Source organism: Podarcis filfolensis (assembly GCF_964270895.1).
Source record: "Podarcis filfolensis genome assembly, chromosome: 17".
Lineage (NCBI taxonomy): Eukaryota > Metazoa > Chordata > Lepidosauria > Squamata > Lacertidae > Podarcis > Podarcis filfolensis.
The window spans coordinates 6,350,072-6,366,678 of NC_139621.1; the positions used below are offsets into that span (position 1 = coordinate 6,350,072).

General features: G+C 43.8%; 1 protein-coding gene across 7 annotated transcripts in view; it reads right to left on the bottom strand.

Moving 5' to 3' along the window:
- Window positions 1-2,623: 2,623 nt before the first annotated feature.
- TYK2 (tyrosine kinase 2) overlaps window positions 2,624-16,607 on the bottom strand; it is a 52,334-nt gene continuing 38,350 nt past the window's right edge. For 4 of the 7 annotated variants that reach the window (XM_083592899.1, XM_083592900.1, XM_083592897.1 and 1 more), the window contains exons 16-24: window positions 16,114-16,265; window positions 14,051-14,201; window positions 13,025-13,122; window positions 11,597-11,789; window positions 10,242-10,360; window positions 8,809-8,981; window positions 8,004-8,121; window positions 6,773-6,883; window positions 2,624-6,683 (exon numbers count right to left, since the gene is read on the bottom strand). In XM_083592899.1, the coding sequence (XP_083449025.1) occupies window positions 6,549-6,683; window positions 6,773-6,883; window positions 8,004-8,121; window positions 8,809-8,981; window positions 10,242-10,360; window positions 11,597-11,789; window positions 13,025-13,122; window positions 14,051-14,201; window positions 16,114-16,265 (1,250 nt within the window). In that variant the 3' untranslated portion in view covers window positions 2,624-6,548. The remainder of the gene's footprint in view (window positions 6,684-6,772; window positions 6,884-8,003; window positions 8,122-8,808; window positions 8,982-10,241; window positions 10,361-11,596; window positions 11,790-13,024; window positions 13,123-14,050; window positions 14,202-16,113; window positions 16,266-16,607) is intronic. The other 3 variants (XR_014542970.1, XR_014542971.1, XR_014542969.1) reach the window with 2 other exon arrangements.

Consider the following 16,607-nt stretch of genomic DNA (forward strand, 5'->3'; position numbering starts at 1 on the left):
TTAAGAACATAATAATATCCTTCTGGATCAGGCATCATGGTCTCACGGCGACTAGCCAGGTGCCTCTTGTGGGAAATCAGGGAGCAGAATGCAAACTCAAGAGCAACCCTTCTCTTCTGTGGTTTCCAGCAGCTGGTATTCTGTGGCACTGCTACTTCCAACTATGGAGGTAGAGCATAGTCATCATGGCTAGTAGCCATCCGTAGCCCTCTGCTCTAGTCATCTTTTAAATCCATCCAGGTTGGTGGCCATCACTGGGGGAGAGTTCCATGGTTTTCACTATGCACTGCATGAAAAGGTACTTTCTTTAAGCTGTCCTGAATCTTCTAACATGTTGTGGGTGTCTTTGAGTTCTAGTGTTAGACTGGAAATACTGGTGTACCTTAGCAAAGGGGATACCTGGAAAGGCTTTATTTGAATTAATTTTGGGATGTGATGCATTTTAATCAATGTATTGCTTGTTTTTATGTATATTGTGTTATTAATATGATGTTAGCTGCTCTGAGCCCAGGGGAGGGTGGGATACAAATAAAATTATTATTATTATTATTATTATTATTATTAAAGGTACCCCTGCCCGTACGGGCCAGTCGTGTCCGACTCTAGGGTTGTGCGCCCATCTCACTTAAGAGGCCGGGGGCCAGCGCTGTCCGGAGACACTTCCGGGTCACGTGGCCAGCGTGACGAAGCTGCTCTGGCGAGCCAGCACCAGCGCAGCACACGGAAACGCCGTTTACCTTCCTGCTATAAAGCGGTACCTATTTATCTACTTGCACTTAGGGGTGCTTTCGAACTGCTAGGTGGGCAGGAGCTGGGACCGAAAGACGGGAGCTCACCCCGCCGCAGGGATTTGAACCGCGACCATGCGATCGGCAAGTCCTAGGCACTGAGGTTTTACCCACAGCGCCACCCGCGTGGGTAATTATTATTATTATTATTATGTGTGTGCTAAAGCAAAGTGACAAAATCAAGTTGCTATTGGGACATTAAGAACATGAGGCCTGCTGGGTCAGACCAAAGCAGCCACCGTCTCATTTCCCTGTGGCTGAGCAGCTGCCTGGAGGAAGCCCATGAGGACAGAAAGGCAATAGCTTCCGACTCCTATTTGCTTTCTTTAGCTAGTAGCTGGCTCTCACCAGCTTACTGCCCCTGAACCTTCTCACCATGACCAGCAGCAGACGCAGCAAATGGGTCTGGTGACTGGCACTTGGGTTGCTGAAAAATAGGGTGGGAGGTAGGTTTCTCCTCTTAGGTTTTCTAATATGCATAGGATCTGGCCACTGCTTATTCTTCCTCACCCCATTCACACTTGAGAGTTGCTTGGTTTATGCCATTCTCAACACTTTTCACACTGTTAAGGTAAACTCCTACTAGGAGGATGGCTCTGTAACTGGCAGGATGGCTTTTGTCTTTAAAAGTGTCATGCAATGTTTCTGATTTAAATTGTCATCCTTCCTGCTGCCACCCTGATTTCTTTTGGGAGGAAGCCTTCTGTTATTCCTTTCTTTATCCAGCACCATTTACTTTTATAAGAAGAAAATTAGGAGTTTGAAGTCTTCCAAGAGGAATTGCTCAAGAGAAACTGCTAGACCTAAGAAAGCAACTGCTTAAAAATTCAGCCTTTGCTCATTTGCCTTCTTTTGTTCCTGAACTACTTTAATGCTTCACCTTTCTTCCTCCGACACACTGATCACAATTTCTCGGCTTTCCTCCCCGATCCAGGTTTTTCGCTGACATTTCTGTACCTTTCTTTTCCTAGCATTCTTTTTCACAATTCTCCTCTTTATCTTCTTCTTCCATGCCCTTTACTGTTCTTTATTTTCTTCACTGGCACCCAGTATTTCCTTCCCCCTCATTTTTAGCCAGAAACAGGAAGAGCACTGAGACAATGTTTCCTCCTCTCCCTTCACATTAAAGTTAGCTCCTAAATCTTGCAAGAATAATAAGCTTGAGCATCATTGTAGAATGCAGATTTGCCCAGTCTGTCTGAAAACTCTTTATGTATATATTTTTGAAAAGTTACACAAGGAAGCTGTGGAATCGCCATTCCAAGCTAATGGCATCTTTCAGTATGCAAAGATCAAGGGCAGCAGTTCCAAAAGTAAATACAGTGGTACCTTGGGTTAAGAACTTACCAGTAATTCGTCCCAGAGGTCCTTTCTTAACCTGAATTGGTTCTTAACCTGAGGCGCACTTTCACTAATAGGGCCTCCTGCTGCCGCTGCTGCATGATTTCCGTTCTTATGCTGGGGCAAAGTTCTTAACCTGGAGCAACCACTTCCTGGTTATCTGAGTTTGTAACCCGAAGCATCTGTAACCTGAAGCGTCTGTAACCCGAGGTACCACTGTACTGGGCTTCTTAGGGAGGCTAAGATAGTTGTCAAGGGTACATAAACAAAAGGAGTATTGTGGCACCGTAAAAACTAATGGATTTAGCATGGCATAAGATTTTGTAGACTACAAGACTGTTTATTATTAATGGATTGTGCTGTAAACAATAAGCACAACCTGTTGAAATGTGTGGTTTCAACACCACACTTTGAATATACTCTAGGATTGCTGTTTTCTAGTAATGGTAATTTTCATAAAAGCAGCCTACAGTAATCAAGACTCCACTGAGCCATTAAAAGTTACATGGTGTTTATTTGAATAAAATTTAAAGGACATCACCAGGATCTTGTTACATGTGGTTGGTGATTCTAGCTGCTGCTAGAGTAGTACAGAATACATTCACATTAGAGCAGGGTTTCCAGTACAGAGCTCTCAATCTCTCTCCTTCTACGCACACACCAACACCCACACCCGTTTTGGATGCATAAGAAGTGGGGAGGAGAGAGGAGTTAAAACCTGCCCAGGCTTCTGTGGAGGGAGATGTCCTTGCCTCAGATCAAGTGCAGTTTCAGATGCAAAGTTTTCCAGCTTAGCATTGTAGCCCAAAGACAATTCGCCAGCCAAAACAGGTGGGTGGGCTGCCACAAATAACGTGTACCGGGGGACAGAAGACAAGTTTTGAAAAACAACCATTTAAGTTTATAGACAGTTTTGTATGCAATTATAAAATAAAAAATAAAAATAGAGTTTAACAAGTAGTTTTCTACTTTTCTATCAAGTAGTCCCATACACTTGAGGAGTAATAAAGTATAACAGAGTTGGAAGGTGCCCCAAGGGTCATCTAGTCCAACCCCCTGCAATGCAGGAATCTCACCTAAAGCATCCATGACAGATGGCCATCCAACCTTTGCTTAAAAGCCTCCAAGGAAGGAGAGCCCATAACCTCTTGAGGGAGACTGGCTACCAAATCTCCTCTCTGTCTCCTCTTTTCCAGGGTAAACATATCCAGTTCCTTCAACCACTCCTCATAAGGCTTGGTTTTTTTGCTGCTACATCACACTGTTGACTCATGTTAAGCTTGTAGTCCGCTAAGATCCCTAGATACTTTTCACATGTACTGCTAATAAGCCAGGTCTCCTCCATCTTATATTTGTGCATCTGGTTCTTCCTACCTAAGTGTAGAACCTTACATTTGTTCCAACTGAAATTCATTTTGATAGCCTGGGCCCAGTTTTCCAATCTGTTAAGGTCATTTTGAATTCTGATTCTGTCTTCCGCGGCATTAGCTACCCCTCTCAGTTTGGTGTCATCTGCAAATTTGATGAGCACCCCCTCAATTCCTTAATCCAAGTCATTTGTAAAGACACTGAAGAATAATGGGCCCAGGACAGCACCCTGCGGCACCCCACTGGTCACTTTTCCCAAGGATGTCGAGGAACCATTAATGAGTACTCTTTGGGTTCAGTCAGTCAACCAGCTACAAATCCACCTGTTACCTCATTTCAACCTACATTTTACAAGCTTTGTAACATCACAGTCGAATGGATAACCGCCACCTCTTCATGCTACAAACACTTTAAAGGATATGGAGGGATACCATTCAATAAAAAACAAATATAAGGCTGTGATCCTATACACATTTGTTTTTAAATAACTCTTTTGAGTTCAACAGGCCTTACTTCCCTTGGCCATCAAGAATTAGTTTCACAATTCTTTAGAGACTGACTCAGGTCTGCCAGGAGTGAGAGACAACAGAAATTAAATGTTTCTTACATTCCTTCTAGGAGACAATGATCAGAACATTTGACCAGTCTTACCTATACCTACCCCCCCCAACTGTGCCCCACTTGCAGTCTCTGAAGTATTCTGGCATGTGCGGGGTGTTAGGGTAGGGGTACCACCTCTGGTGGGAGACACCTCATGCTCCTTCTGGGGTAGTTTGTTCACCCTGCACTCAACTCCTAGGACAGCCTTTCTCAACCTGTGGGTCCCCAGATGTTGTTGAACTACAACTCCCATCACCCCTAGCTAGCAAGGCGAGAGCTCAGGGATGATGGGACTTGTAGTCCAACAACATCTGGGGACCCACAGGTTGAGAACCGCTGTCCTAGGACCTGCAGCATGCAACAGTTGCCACACCCCAGGAAATGGCTTCAACTGGCTGGCTAAACCAGGTGAGGGTAACTGATGGGTCTCAAACCCTTGTAGAGTTAGAAACTCCCCCTGCATGTGAAGACAGGCTACAGCAGATTGAGTGGACGAGACCAATAGTGGGCCCAAGTGTAAAGAAAGCGGTTTCTGTGTGTGCTGTAGAGGGAAATGAGGGGGCAGGTAGGGCTCACCAACCTGGGAAGGTAGCCCATCTAAGAGGAGGACTGATCCTAAACCTCTGCTGCCTTGTGGGATATCTTCAGAAGAAGGCTAATGAGTAAACCCTACACAAATCCAAAGCGGAGTCCCTAAGATGGTTGGTCGGCACCCTGTAAGCCACCTTCCAGCAACTCCTGCAGCCAAGCTGGGGCCAATCATATTGCTCTGCTTTCTTTTGGATCACATCAGTGAGGCTGAGAAAGGGCCTTGCCATCTGGGTAGCACAGGACCTCCATACACACTGTCCAGGCTTGCATCCCAGGGAGGTCACTTCGGTGCTTGACACACTTGACTTCACCTCCAGAGGTGCACTCCATTATCTCTCAAGACAGATGGATGCCAACAACAGAAATTTGGGCCTCAAGCTAGAGAAATGTCAGAAAGCTATGCTCTCATGTGTAGGTGGCAGCTAGTTTTCATCATAGCTCAGTCCATAAAGCATGAGACTTGTAATCTCAGGGATGTGAGTTCAAGTCCCACATTGGGCAAAAGATTCTTGCATTATGGGGGCCTGGACTAGATGACCCTCATGGCCTCTTCCAACTCTATGATTCTATGATAGACTAAGAATGTGGGCTTGCTAGCAGAGACCACTGTGACTTTGCTACATAAGAATGCTTTTTGGGCAGCAGCAACCAAATTAGTGGCCAAAACACATTTCCCTTCTTCAATTTTCATACAATTTAAGGCCTGAAGCTTCCTTTCTGCCCCCCCTCCCACTTCAAATTCACATTTTCTGACTGACAACATCAGTGGATGGGTGTGTGTGAAGAGGGTTGTGGTTGGTTCTAAACCAACAATAATAAGGAGAATGCGTCTTGGTACAACAGAAAAGTCAGGCTTGTTTATATCCTGGATGGTAGGCTCTGAGGAAGTTCAAAGAACAAGTGAGGAACCTACTGCATTAGTTAAGTTCTCACTGGGGGCAGGGAGCAATTTCTTTATTTGGGAGCAAGTAAGGATAGCTCTTTGGGAGCAATCCTTTATATACGCAGATACAATGACTTATGTATGATAAAGACATTCACCTCTCCAGTATCCAATCAGCTGAGACCATATCTGGCTCCATGCTGGACTTCTAAAAGGTAGATGAGGGCCTTCTCCAAAGAAAAAATACAAATATATTATAGGAAGAGGGGTGGTGGTGGTAGTATCTAAAAGCTCCTGCAGTTCTGAAACACCTAGAAATCAGGTGAGGGGGGAGGGTAGTTTATATATCTTTGGGAGTCCAAAGCATTTACTTTGAAAAGAAAGGCCAAAGGCAAGTCTCAGAAAAAGCACATTTCCTTCAAAAGTTTTTGCAAGGAACATGAAAGGGCCAGATACCTCGCCTCTGTTCCATAAGCAAGTGCAGCACTTAACATATTGGTCCAAGATGGTTATTTTCTATAGCAAGCTGGAGCGCTGCGCTTGAATAGCTTAGGCCTCCTTCCCATTCTCTCTCTCCATCAGACCAACAGGCCCAGCAGTCTGTTAAAAAGACTGTGAGGAAGTCAACTGATTCACTCACTTTCCTGCACCTGTGACCTCACACACTCAGACCAGGTATCGTGGCTTTCCAGGCACAGGCTGGGTACAGCAATTTACACTGCTTCATAAATAGCCTCTGCCTTTGTTCAGGGCAGAGAAACTTCACACTCATTACATCACATTTGGTGAGATCAAAAGGCAGAAATGTTCTGCGCTGGTTCTGGATACCAAAACAGCAGAAGTCAGAGATTCAAGGTGTGCCAGTAGTCTGAAGCAGCTTCCATGGCACTGCGGCTTTCCAGGCACAAAAAAGACAGAACTGAGACACCGAGTGCAGAGAAGTGTGTGGTCTTTGGCCGAGAATCCCTGCATCCTGCTCAACACACGCTGAAAACGGAGGGGGCTTGGGCCCTGTACTTTTCATGGAAGGCTTTGAGGATAGGCACAAGGTTTGTGAAGGCCGGGCGGAATGAAGCTTCCGATTCCCAACAGTTTTTCATAAGACGGTAAATCTGTAGAAAATGGCAAAGGTTTAGAACAGCACACAGAATAAAAAGAGAAAGAACAGCAAGAGAAGAAAGAAAGGGAGAACCAGACTCACCTCACAAGGACAGTCCTTTGGGCTGGGCAGCCTTTTCCCTCTATCCAGTAGCTCTATAAGCCTCAGCACTGTCATTTGTCCCTGAGTTGCTCCAATCATCTCAATGAATTTCTAAGACAACAGGGAGAAATATGTTATTGAGCACTTTGAGAAAGAGACAGGGAGATGCCATTGAGATACATACCCATACCACACATGGTCAGCTCTACCAATGGGTGGACCAGCCAGCTGCTTGATAGCTCAGTTGATAAGAGAATGAGACTCCCATGATCTATGATTTTTGATGACCACTGTGGTCATCTAGAATCACAGAATTATAGAGTTGGAAGGGACCCTCAGGGTCATCTAGAACAAACCTCCTGCAATGCAAGAATCTAAACTAAAGCATCCATGACAAATGGCCATCCAACCTCTGCTTAAAAATCTCCAAGGAAGGAGAGACCACCCAGCAACGTTGCATCCTCCATCAGTGCCTGGGGCTGGGGTGTGGAGGATGAACAAAACCCACTGTGCCAACCCAGTCCCCACCGCCAACGTGACCAGGTGGGTGCAGGGAACAGGGGTCTAAAGGAATGGAGGCGAGACAGGAGTTGCTGGTGCAGGTGGGCTGTGTACCACACACTGACGAGCTTCGCAGAGCTCTTTTTATTAGCAAGCATATGCAAAATCCACCGGACACATTCAAGACTTTGCCCTTTAACGTCTCTAGTCATGTGCTCTCTGGATGTCGCCCTGTTATTTGCGCAACCTGTTCCACCACGTCATGTTCCCAACAGAGGGGAAAATGAGCAACCCTTTTGCAGAGGAGGCAAAGGTCAAGGACAGTGCACAGCACATTGCAAAGGAGACAAAAGGTGAAAGATAGGTCATGGCGGCTAGACATGCTGTGGCAGGGTGCCCCGAGCCCTGCATCTGCCATCCCTACAGGGGTCTATAACAGAAACCCACAGTAAAGTCCAATCAGGAAGCAAACTATGGTAAGGCAAGTATTGTCAGAACATTGCTGTACACAGGCTCTGTGCCAACTGCAGTTAGCCACGGGGCCAGTGTGAGTCAAAGCACCCTGGATTACTGCACTGCAAGTGAAACTGCATAGTCAGTCTCCTGAAGTGCAGTGATCTAAATGTGTTCCAACACACATTAGATATTTGTAGACTTAAGAGCCCTACACATTGCAGCACTGCTAAACAAATGCTTTCACCTCCCTTGTATGCCCAGCAATCAGACTCACCGCTGGGGGGCTTTGACTAGAATCACAGTGTGTTAAGAGTTCATATAAAGTAACTCCAAAGGACCAAACATCAGAAGCACAGTAGAATTTACAGTCCTTCAGGCACTCCACAGCATACCTACAGCACAAGGAAAAACAAGTAAACAGAGCCGATGAACAACAAAATTTTAAAAATGTAAAACTGCACTGCTGTATCAAATAAAGGTTCATCTAGTCCAGCAACCCATCTTCCAACAGGAACATGTTCAATACTTTTAGAAAAACTCACAACAAGGGAATGACGATTATCTTTTTATCCCCAGTGGATAATACTACCTCTTGAACATGCAAGTTCTATTTAGATATGGCTTCCAGCTAGCTAGCTAGGCAGGTATCATAAGCCACCTTGCTGAATCATGTCATCTATTCCATTTCTCAGTCTCCAGCAGCAGCCAGACATATACCTCTAAAAGCTCACAAAGAGGGCATGTACTTTTGACATTCACTTATCTCCATTCTTCCCTTATTTTGCAGACATGCTTTTGGTGTTCCCATAGAAGTTGAAGAAGCACACAAGTGCTGCCATTTCCTCCAGTGTCAACCATTTCATGGAAAGCTAAACATATTGCAACATTAACCAGAAGAAAGGGTAAAGAAAAAAGACAGCAAATTCTCTTAGAGACTGCCATTCAAGAGCTTGGGGTGTTCATGGGAGAATAACATCTTGAGTTGATCTTGAGTTACAATGCAATTGATCTTGAGCTACAATGCAGTCAAAACCCCTGTAATGTCTGAGAGCCATTACATTTTATGAATGCTTTCTTACCAAAAAACAGGGCTGTCTCCATCTTCACAGACACGGTAATAGTCATGTCCTTCAGGGATAGCTTTGGCAAGACCAAAGTCTCCAATCTTCACTACATTCTCATTCTCCAAGAGCACATTTCTGGCTGCCAGATCTCTGTGGATGTAGCGTAACGAGTGCAAATAAGCCATTCCCTGCAAAGAGCAAATATGGTGTTATTCCCCACCAGCTTTGCAAGCAAGGAAGACAAACACCCAGGACTATACTCTGAATCAGAGGCCCCGATTTTGAATTTTAGCCTATGTGCCTACTAGACCAGGTGAGTGGCCCATCTGGTCCAGCATGCTGTTCTCACAGTGGCCAACCAGATGCTTATGGGAAGCCCACAAGCAGCACACACCCTTTTGCTTGGTGTTCAGAAGCATCTTTGCCTCTGTCAGTGGAGGAAAAACATCTCTTTCAGAGTCAGTACAGTGGTACCTCAGGTTATATACGCTTCAGGTTACATACGCTCCAGGTTACAGACTCCCCTAACCCAGAAATAGTGCTTCAGGTTAAGAACTTTGCTTCAGGATGAGAACAGAAATCGTGCTTCGGCGGAACAGCAGCAGCAGGAGGCCCCATTAGCTAAAGTGGTGCTTCAGGTTAAGAACAGTTTCAGGTTAAGAACGGACCTCCGGAACGAATTAAGTACTTAACCCGAGGTACCACTGTAGTTAGCTATCCCCCATGAATTCATCTATCTTCTTTCAAAGCCATCCAGCTTGGAAGCCCTCATTATGGCAGCAATTTCCATAGTTTAACTACAGTCATACCTTCAACTTCCAGAAACATTCGAAAACCAAGGTGCAGCTTCTGATTGGCTGCAGGAGCTTCCTGCACTCAATCGGAAGCTGCGTCGGATGTTCGGGTTCCAAAGAATGTTTGCAAACTGGAACACTCACTTCCGGGTTTGCAGCGTCCAGAAATGTTTGAGTCGCAAGGCGTTCAAGAACCAAGGTACGACTGTGCTTTCTTTTGCCTGCCTTGAATCTCCCAGCATTCATTTTCATTAGAGGTTCCTTCTCTCTATCCATTCTCTCTGCACTGTTCATAATTTTATACATTTATATCATGTTAGCTCTTACCAACATTTTCTCTAATCTGAAAAGCCCCAAATATTGTAACCTTTCTTCATAAGGGAGTTGTTCCACACCCCTAATCATTTTGGTTCCCATTCCCCCCCACCAAACTTTTCCCAGCTCTGTCATATCCTTTTTGAGGCAAGACAATCATAACTGTACACATTTATCTTCCCAGAGCCAAGGAGCAGCCATTTAAGCAAACCCCATAGCCTGTTTCAACCACAGGAGTCCATGCCTCTTCTAGAACTCGACCAATAATCCCAAAACAAAGGAATATTCACTGCACCAGCATCTGCATTAATTTTAACACCCCAAGCTGATAGACTTTACCTCACAAATCTGCTGGGCGAAGAGGAGAATGTGGGCCAGGCTGACATTGTGCTTGGGAAGATAATCTCTCAGGCTTCCCAAAGGAACATACTCCATGATAAGCTGCACAACCTTTTCCCCTAGAGTGGGGGAGAAAAAAAATCCAACAATGATATTACTCCAAAAGGAAGTGTTTTTACCTTCCCACATTTCATTATCTATAGAAGCCCTGGCATGGGAGGTATCACTTATAGGGAAGGAAAACAGCAGGTGGAGACCAATTCAAGGCCGCAGTGTGTAACCGTGGTTGGACTGGGATTTTTTTTTTAAAAAATAAGTTTTTCCTTGGATTAAAAAAGATCGTAAGAATAATAAATGATACAATTAAATAGACCAAGCCTTCTCACGTCATTTGTATATCCCAAAACTAGCACAATAAATTTGCAGTAATATCTGTAACATACGGTTCATTATTAGCAGACAATGCTAAGTTCTTGGTCCATGAATTGGTTTAAAGTTTAGACAATAACAAAGAGGAAACAGGAAAGAACAGAGTTAATGAATAACACTCGACATCACACAGACAAATGCCTAATCATGAGCCCTTGTGGTTGTGCTTCAATTAATTATTATTATTATTATTATTATTATTATTATTATTATTATTATTTATTATTTATACTCCGCCCATCTGGCTGGGTTTCCCCAGCCACTCTGGGCGGCTTCCAACAGAATATTAAAATACAACAGTCTATTAAACATTAAAAGCTTCCCTAAACAGGGCTGCCTTCAGATGTCTTCTAAAAGTCTGGTGGTTGTTTTTCTCTTTGATATCTGGTGGGAGGGCGTTCCACAGGTCGGGTGCCACTACCGAGAAGGCCTGGTTCCCTGTAACTTGGCTTCTCGCAGCGAAGTTTGAGTAATAGTCATTTTTCCTCTTATGCTATCAATGGATCAAGTGTTAGAATACTGATGACTGTGGGAGGGGGGTTCAAAGTGAAGATAATTTATGTTTAAATTTAGATCTATGCTCTATGCCTGAAGGGCCATACTTCAGCCATAGAGCATCTGCTCTGCATGCAAAAGGTCCCAGGTTCACTCCCTGGCATCTCCAGGTAGGGCTTGGAGAGATTCCTGCCTGAAACCATGGAGAGTTGCTGTCAGTCAGTGTAGGTAACAATGAACTAGATGGACCTGATTGAGTATAAGGCAGCTTCCTATGTACCTATGGAAGTTCTCAGTTCTCAGGGTAACTGTGAGAAAGGAATGTGGTAGATGAAAGCACAATCCCATTTGTCATCTCCTGTCTGTCTTCCCCTGCCCACAAGGCACTCCTATCAACTGCCCTCGAGGTGCCAACTCAGTAGATTACATACCCTGCTCACTGCAGCAGCCCTTGTATTTAACAATGTTCTCATGGTACAGGGTCTTCAAGATGTCAATTTCTTTCTTCCAGCTTGTCAGCAGCTGCTGGCTGCAGCCTGATTTCAATGATTTCACAGCTACCATCTCACCAGTACCGTCATTGGTGGGATCATAGCAGTATAAGCTCACTTTGCCAAAGTGACCCTAGTAGAAAAAGAGAAAAAACAAACAAGCCAAGAATGAGATATTTCAAAAGGCAAATCATTCTAGCTGCTATCCTGTTAGAGCCTTCACTGCACCTGGCTGGCATACATCACTTTTTCCAGAAGGTGGACTAATAACCCTCTCAGGTAGAACAGTATCTTGCCACAAATCAGTGCAGGGATTAATCTGACAACAAGATCCACCTTCGCCCAGTATCCCTATCAAGCTCTGCTGACAGAGAGATGGGAAGGCCTGAGGGGGGCGCAAAAATTGGGGGGGGGACACCCCCAGGTTTCCCCCTGTTTTTTCCAAACAACAACAACAAAAAAAGGCTTTGGGGAAAAACAGAAAAAAAATCTGGTTGTCGTCCCCCCCCCCCAGTTTTTCTGGTTTTTTCCCCAGGCCTTCCCATCTCTATGCTGACGTAACACAAATACCATATTGGTCCGAATATAAGCCACACCTTTTTTCCAAATTCCAGCCATTAAAAGTTGAAGCGCAGCTTAAATTTCCCTTTAATTTTAAAGGTTTGGCTTATATTTGGGTGCAGCTTATATTCAGGCCAATACGGTACTGAATTTCAGAAACCAACCTGAACCTTGCAATATTTCCTAAGGATCCCACTACGTAACAAGAATGGCTTCTGGAGTCACCCCCGTGCCAGCAATCCTACCTTTCAGAAGCTGGCTGTTTTGACTATATGCAATTTGGTTTAATGTGTAATCCCCCAGAAAGTAACAGCCACACAATTTGTGAGTCTACTGAATTCTACATTTTCCTTGTGAAAAGGTTATCTCAAAGTGTGTTGGGAATCAACATTTTTTGCCTTCAGATGTTTTTCTACAGCTGAAACGGATCATTCATTTATTTAAAATATTTATTTTATTTATTAAATATTTATTAAATATTATTTATTAAATATTTATTAGTTAACAAAAATACATATATTGTATTATTATTATTTATTGAATTTATATACCACTCTATAGCCAGAGGTCTCACATACAACCCTATGTCAGAGAGGAGGCTTTGTGTTAACTTTTCCCTGACGACTAGTTTTGTTTGCAAAGATCTATTTCTTGAAGGCTGGAGAAGATCCAACACTTGCTGTTGGAAATGGTACAGCCAGGAACAGAGAGATCACAAAGGGCTTTGTTTATGTGTTTCAGCTCTTCCTTGGTGAGAACTGAAGTAAAGAAATGAGTGATGATGCTTCACTAACAAAGGTGAATTACCTCACCCAGATCTCGAATCTTCTTCAGATAGCGCTTCTGAAAGACAGTAGGGTCAGGTACAGGGAATTCAGTGTACACAGAGCTGATGTCAAGGAGGTCTGAAAAAATAAGAGGAAGGAGCTGAAAAACACCAGGCAAGATGTACACTGACCAGTGGAAGGAAACAAATGTACTGGATCATCTTAGATATATTTGAGCAGAGCTAGATTTTGGTTCTGTCTTAATTTTTTTGTTCCCCATTTAAGCAAACCATCAGCTTCCTACGTTATCTTTGCCCTGGTTCACACATTATAATATGCCAAGCCAAACCAAACCATGGCTTGTACCTATGGGCAACCGGAGAGATTATAGCCACTTTGCTCCGCCTGTCTCTCTGCTGCTGTGCTGAGCCAAGCCATAGTTTAGCTTAATGCATCATCCAGACCATGAGCCATAAACTGCAGGACAAACATGGGTTATTTACAGCTCATGGTTGGTCTGGAGAGAACTAAACTACGAGCCCAGGTTTGGGTAACACACAATGTGAAGCAATAGCTTAGCTCAGAACAGTGCCAAAATGACTTGGGAGGAGCAAAATGTCTGCAGTCTGCTGTTCTGGAACCGATAGAGCCATGGTGTGCCTTTGCATGACAAGAGATCATTGTAGGTTTACTTATGCTGCCTTATACCATACTTGTATGGTGCAGTCACCTTGATTTTGCACTACATTTAACTTTTACATTTTCTTTTCTTGAGTTTTACATCTTGCTCCGGATTCAGTATTTTATTCTGTAGTTTGTGTTAATAAAGTTTTACACTTTAATTAGTACGGTCCCAGTCTTCACTGGTACTCCAATTGAATCAACTGTGATGAGGCCACCAACAAAGGGATTGTTTGTTCTTCTCACACATTAACTGGCCCAGTTTGCAGACAACCCCTCCTATGGCACTGTGAGACTCCCAGGGAGAGGGGTGGGGTAAGGACACACTATATCAGATGTCTGAAAGCTGCTCTTTCAGCATCCTAGAGCCCTCTGGAATCCTTACTATGTGGCTGCAGTTGTGTAAGGTCTCGTAAGATGGTCCGAAAGGAAGGCCGTTCCCCAGGAGCATAGTTCAGGCACTGGCTGATTAAGGTAGCAAGTTCTTTGAAAGATGGTTCTGGAAGGCGATGTTTCTTCTCATAAAAACGCTCTTTCTGCAAAAAGGAGCACATTTATGAATTAAAGGAGTCTGTTGCAAAGCAACACCAGGCTTACAAGTTGAAAATGCTTGCATTTCTGGGTCATACAGATATGTCTAAATTGGGAGATGTGAACCTAAGGCTCAAAAGAGCATAGCTGCGTTCCATTAACTTGTTTGCTTTTTTCCAATACTTTATTTACACTTACGTGTCATACAAATAAACAATAAATAAAACGAACATATAATACCAAACCAGAAAAAATACGAAGCAACAAACCCTCACATAAATACAATCATGATAACAAAAACTACAGACAAGAATATAGGCGCTATATTCTCCTACGAAAAAGAAAAACCATTAACTTGCTTTCTATGGCCATGAAAATTGCTCTAGGCACACTAGTCCTCCATAATTTTCCATTTTTCTAGTTCCTGACTAACCCCCCCCCCCCCCGAGCATGTTATGGAAAATAATAATAAAAAGCCACACAACTCCCAACTAAATTTACAAACGCAAAACAAAATGTAAATTCAGCAATTTTAGACTTCTCTACCCAATATTACTTGGCATTTATGCAATCCTATAACCACTTAACTTGAGAGTACCATTAAATTAAATGGGACTAATCTCTGAGCATACATGCACAGGACTGCACAATTAAGAGTGTTGTATGTAAAGCACTTTAATCCTCACAGCAATCTTGTACGGTATTACTATCGCCCTACTGCTGATTAGGATGGAAGAATAGCAGCTTGCCTCAAGCCACTTGGCAAGTTCACAGCTGGGGAACTTCTTAGCTCACACCTCAGCTATGGGCTAAATAATTCAGGGTGTGCACTGTGCTCACAGAATATGCTTTGCTTTTGGGTGTAGAAATCAAGATCTCCCCCCAAGTTACTGTACTTTTCCATGTATTAGACAAGGGTTATTTACTCCAAAATAAAGCAAAAAATGGGGTGGGGTGTCATCTTATACATGGGTAGTGCTGAGGGGTGAGGTCATTGGTTGCATCCGTGAGCAGGATCTAGCGATTGGGTGGGTGAATGGTGTCTGCTGCAAGGGCTGCTTTGTATTGGCTGCAGCTTTGTCAAATGGGTGGGTTATTAGCGGATGTGGCAAGGGCTGCTTTTGATTGGCTGCCGCTTCGGCAATTTAGCTTTCGTTGCTTGCGATTGTTAGCGTCTGCCAGTTGGGTGAGTGATATTCAGTTCGGCAGGACTCAGGTGAATTCTCCCCCCCAAAATCTGAACAACTCTGGGCAATCCTCCACAAAAAAGCTGAACAACTCTGTCCCACTTCCCCCCATGTTCTTAAATTTGAGCCCCCCCCCCAATGTCTTATACATGGGGGTGTCTTATAGACAGAAAAGTACGGTATGAACCTGTAAGCTGGGCAAGCCAAACCCAACAACAAACTGGCACAACATTCCTATGGAAGAGTTACAGCTCAGATCCTGCCCAGTAGATACCAGTAGATCCCAGAATTTGATGATGCTCTGGAATAGGTTAGCTACTCTCTGCAGGCACCCTGTTCCAAGTCCTGCGGGCAAGATAGAGCAGGTCCTACTGTTTTATAGGGTACTTGGAAAACCATTGTTCTCAAACAATATTTGATGTGTTTCGACTATTTTTTTTGCCAAGTAAATAACAGATAGATAACATATATTACGTAAGAGAAGTGAAATTAGGGGGGGGGACCCAGTTAAAAATATAAGGAAGAAGTAAGGAGCTGCAATGAGGTGGAGGGAAGTCACACGTGAAGAAGTATTGATTTATTTTGGTTTACATTTGTGTATAAGATAATGTATTTTGAAGAACGAAAGGAGTATGTATACAAATAATCAATGTAAAAATTCAATAAAGAATATTTAAAAAGATAGAGAAGGTCCTAAAAGAGCAAAAAAGAGAGCAGAGGCAGATGCTACCTCAGAGGGGGTACGTTCTTTCAGTGGCACATCCGCATCAAAGCATATCTCCAGCAGTGTGGTACCAAAGCTCCACTTGTCAGCTGCTGTACTGAGGTTGTTTACGTCTTTGACACACTCCGGAGCAATCCATGGGATCCTGTCAACTCGCTCTTGCAAGGAGGAAAGTCAAGAGTTAGAAATCCCCCAATGGATAACATATAAGTAAATACAAATATAGTGGTACCTCGGTTCTCAAACGTAATCCATTCCGGAACACCGTTCGATTTCCAAAACATTTGAAAACGGAGGGGCAAAGGGCTGGCTGCAAGTTCAATTGGAAAAATTGAAAAGCACGCAGCAGAAGCCATTCGACTTCCAAGGCGCGTTCAAAAATGGTAGCAGTACGGTGTAGTGGTTAAGAGTGGTAGTCTCGTAATCTGGGGAACCGGGTTCGTGTCTCCGCTCCTCCACCTGCAGCTGCTGGGTGACCTTGGGCCAGTCACACTTCTTTG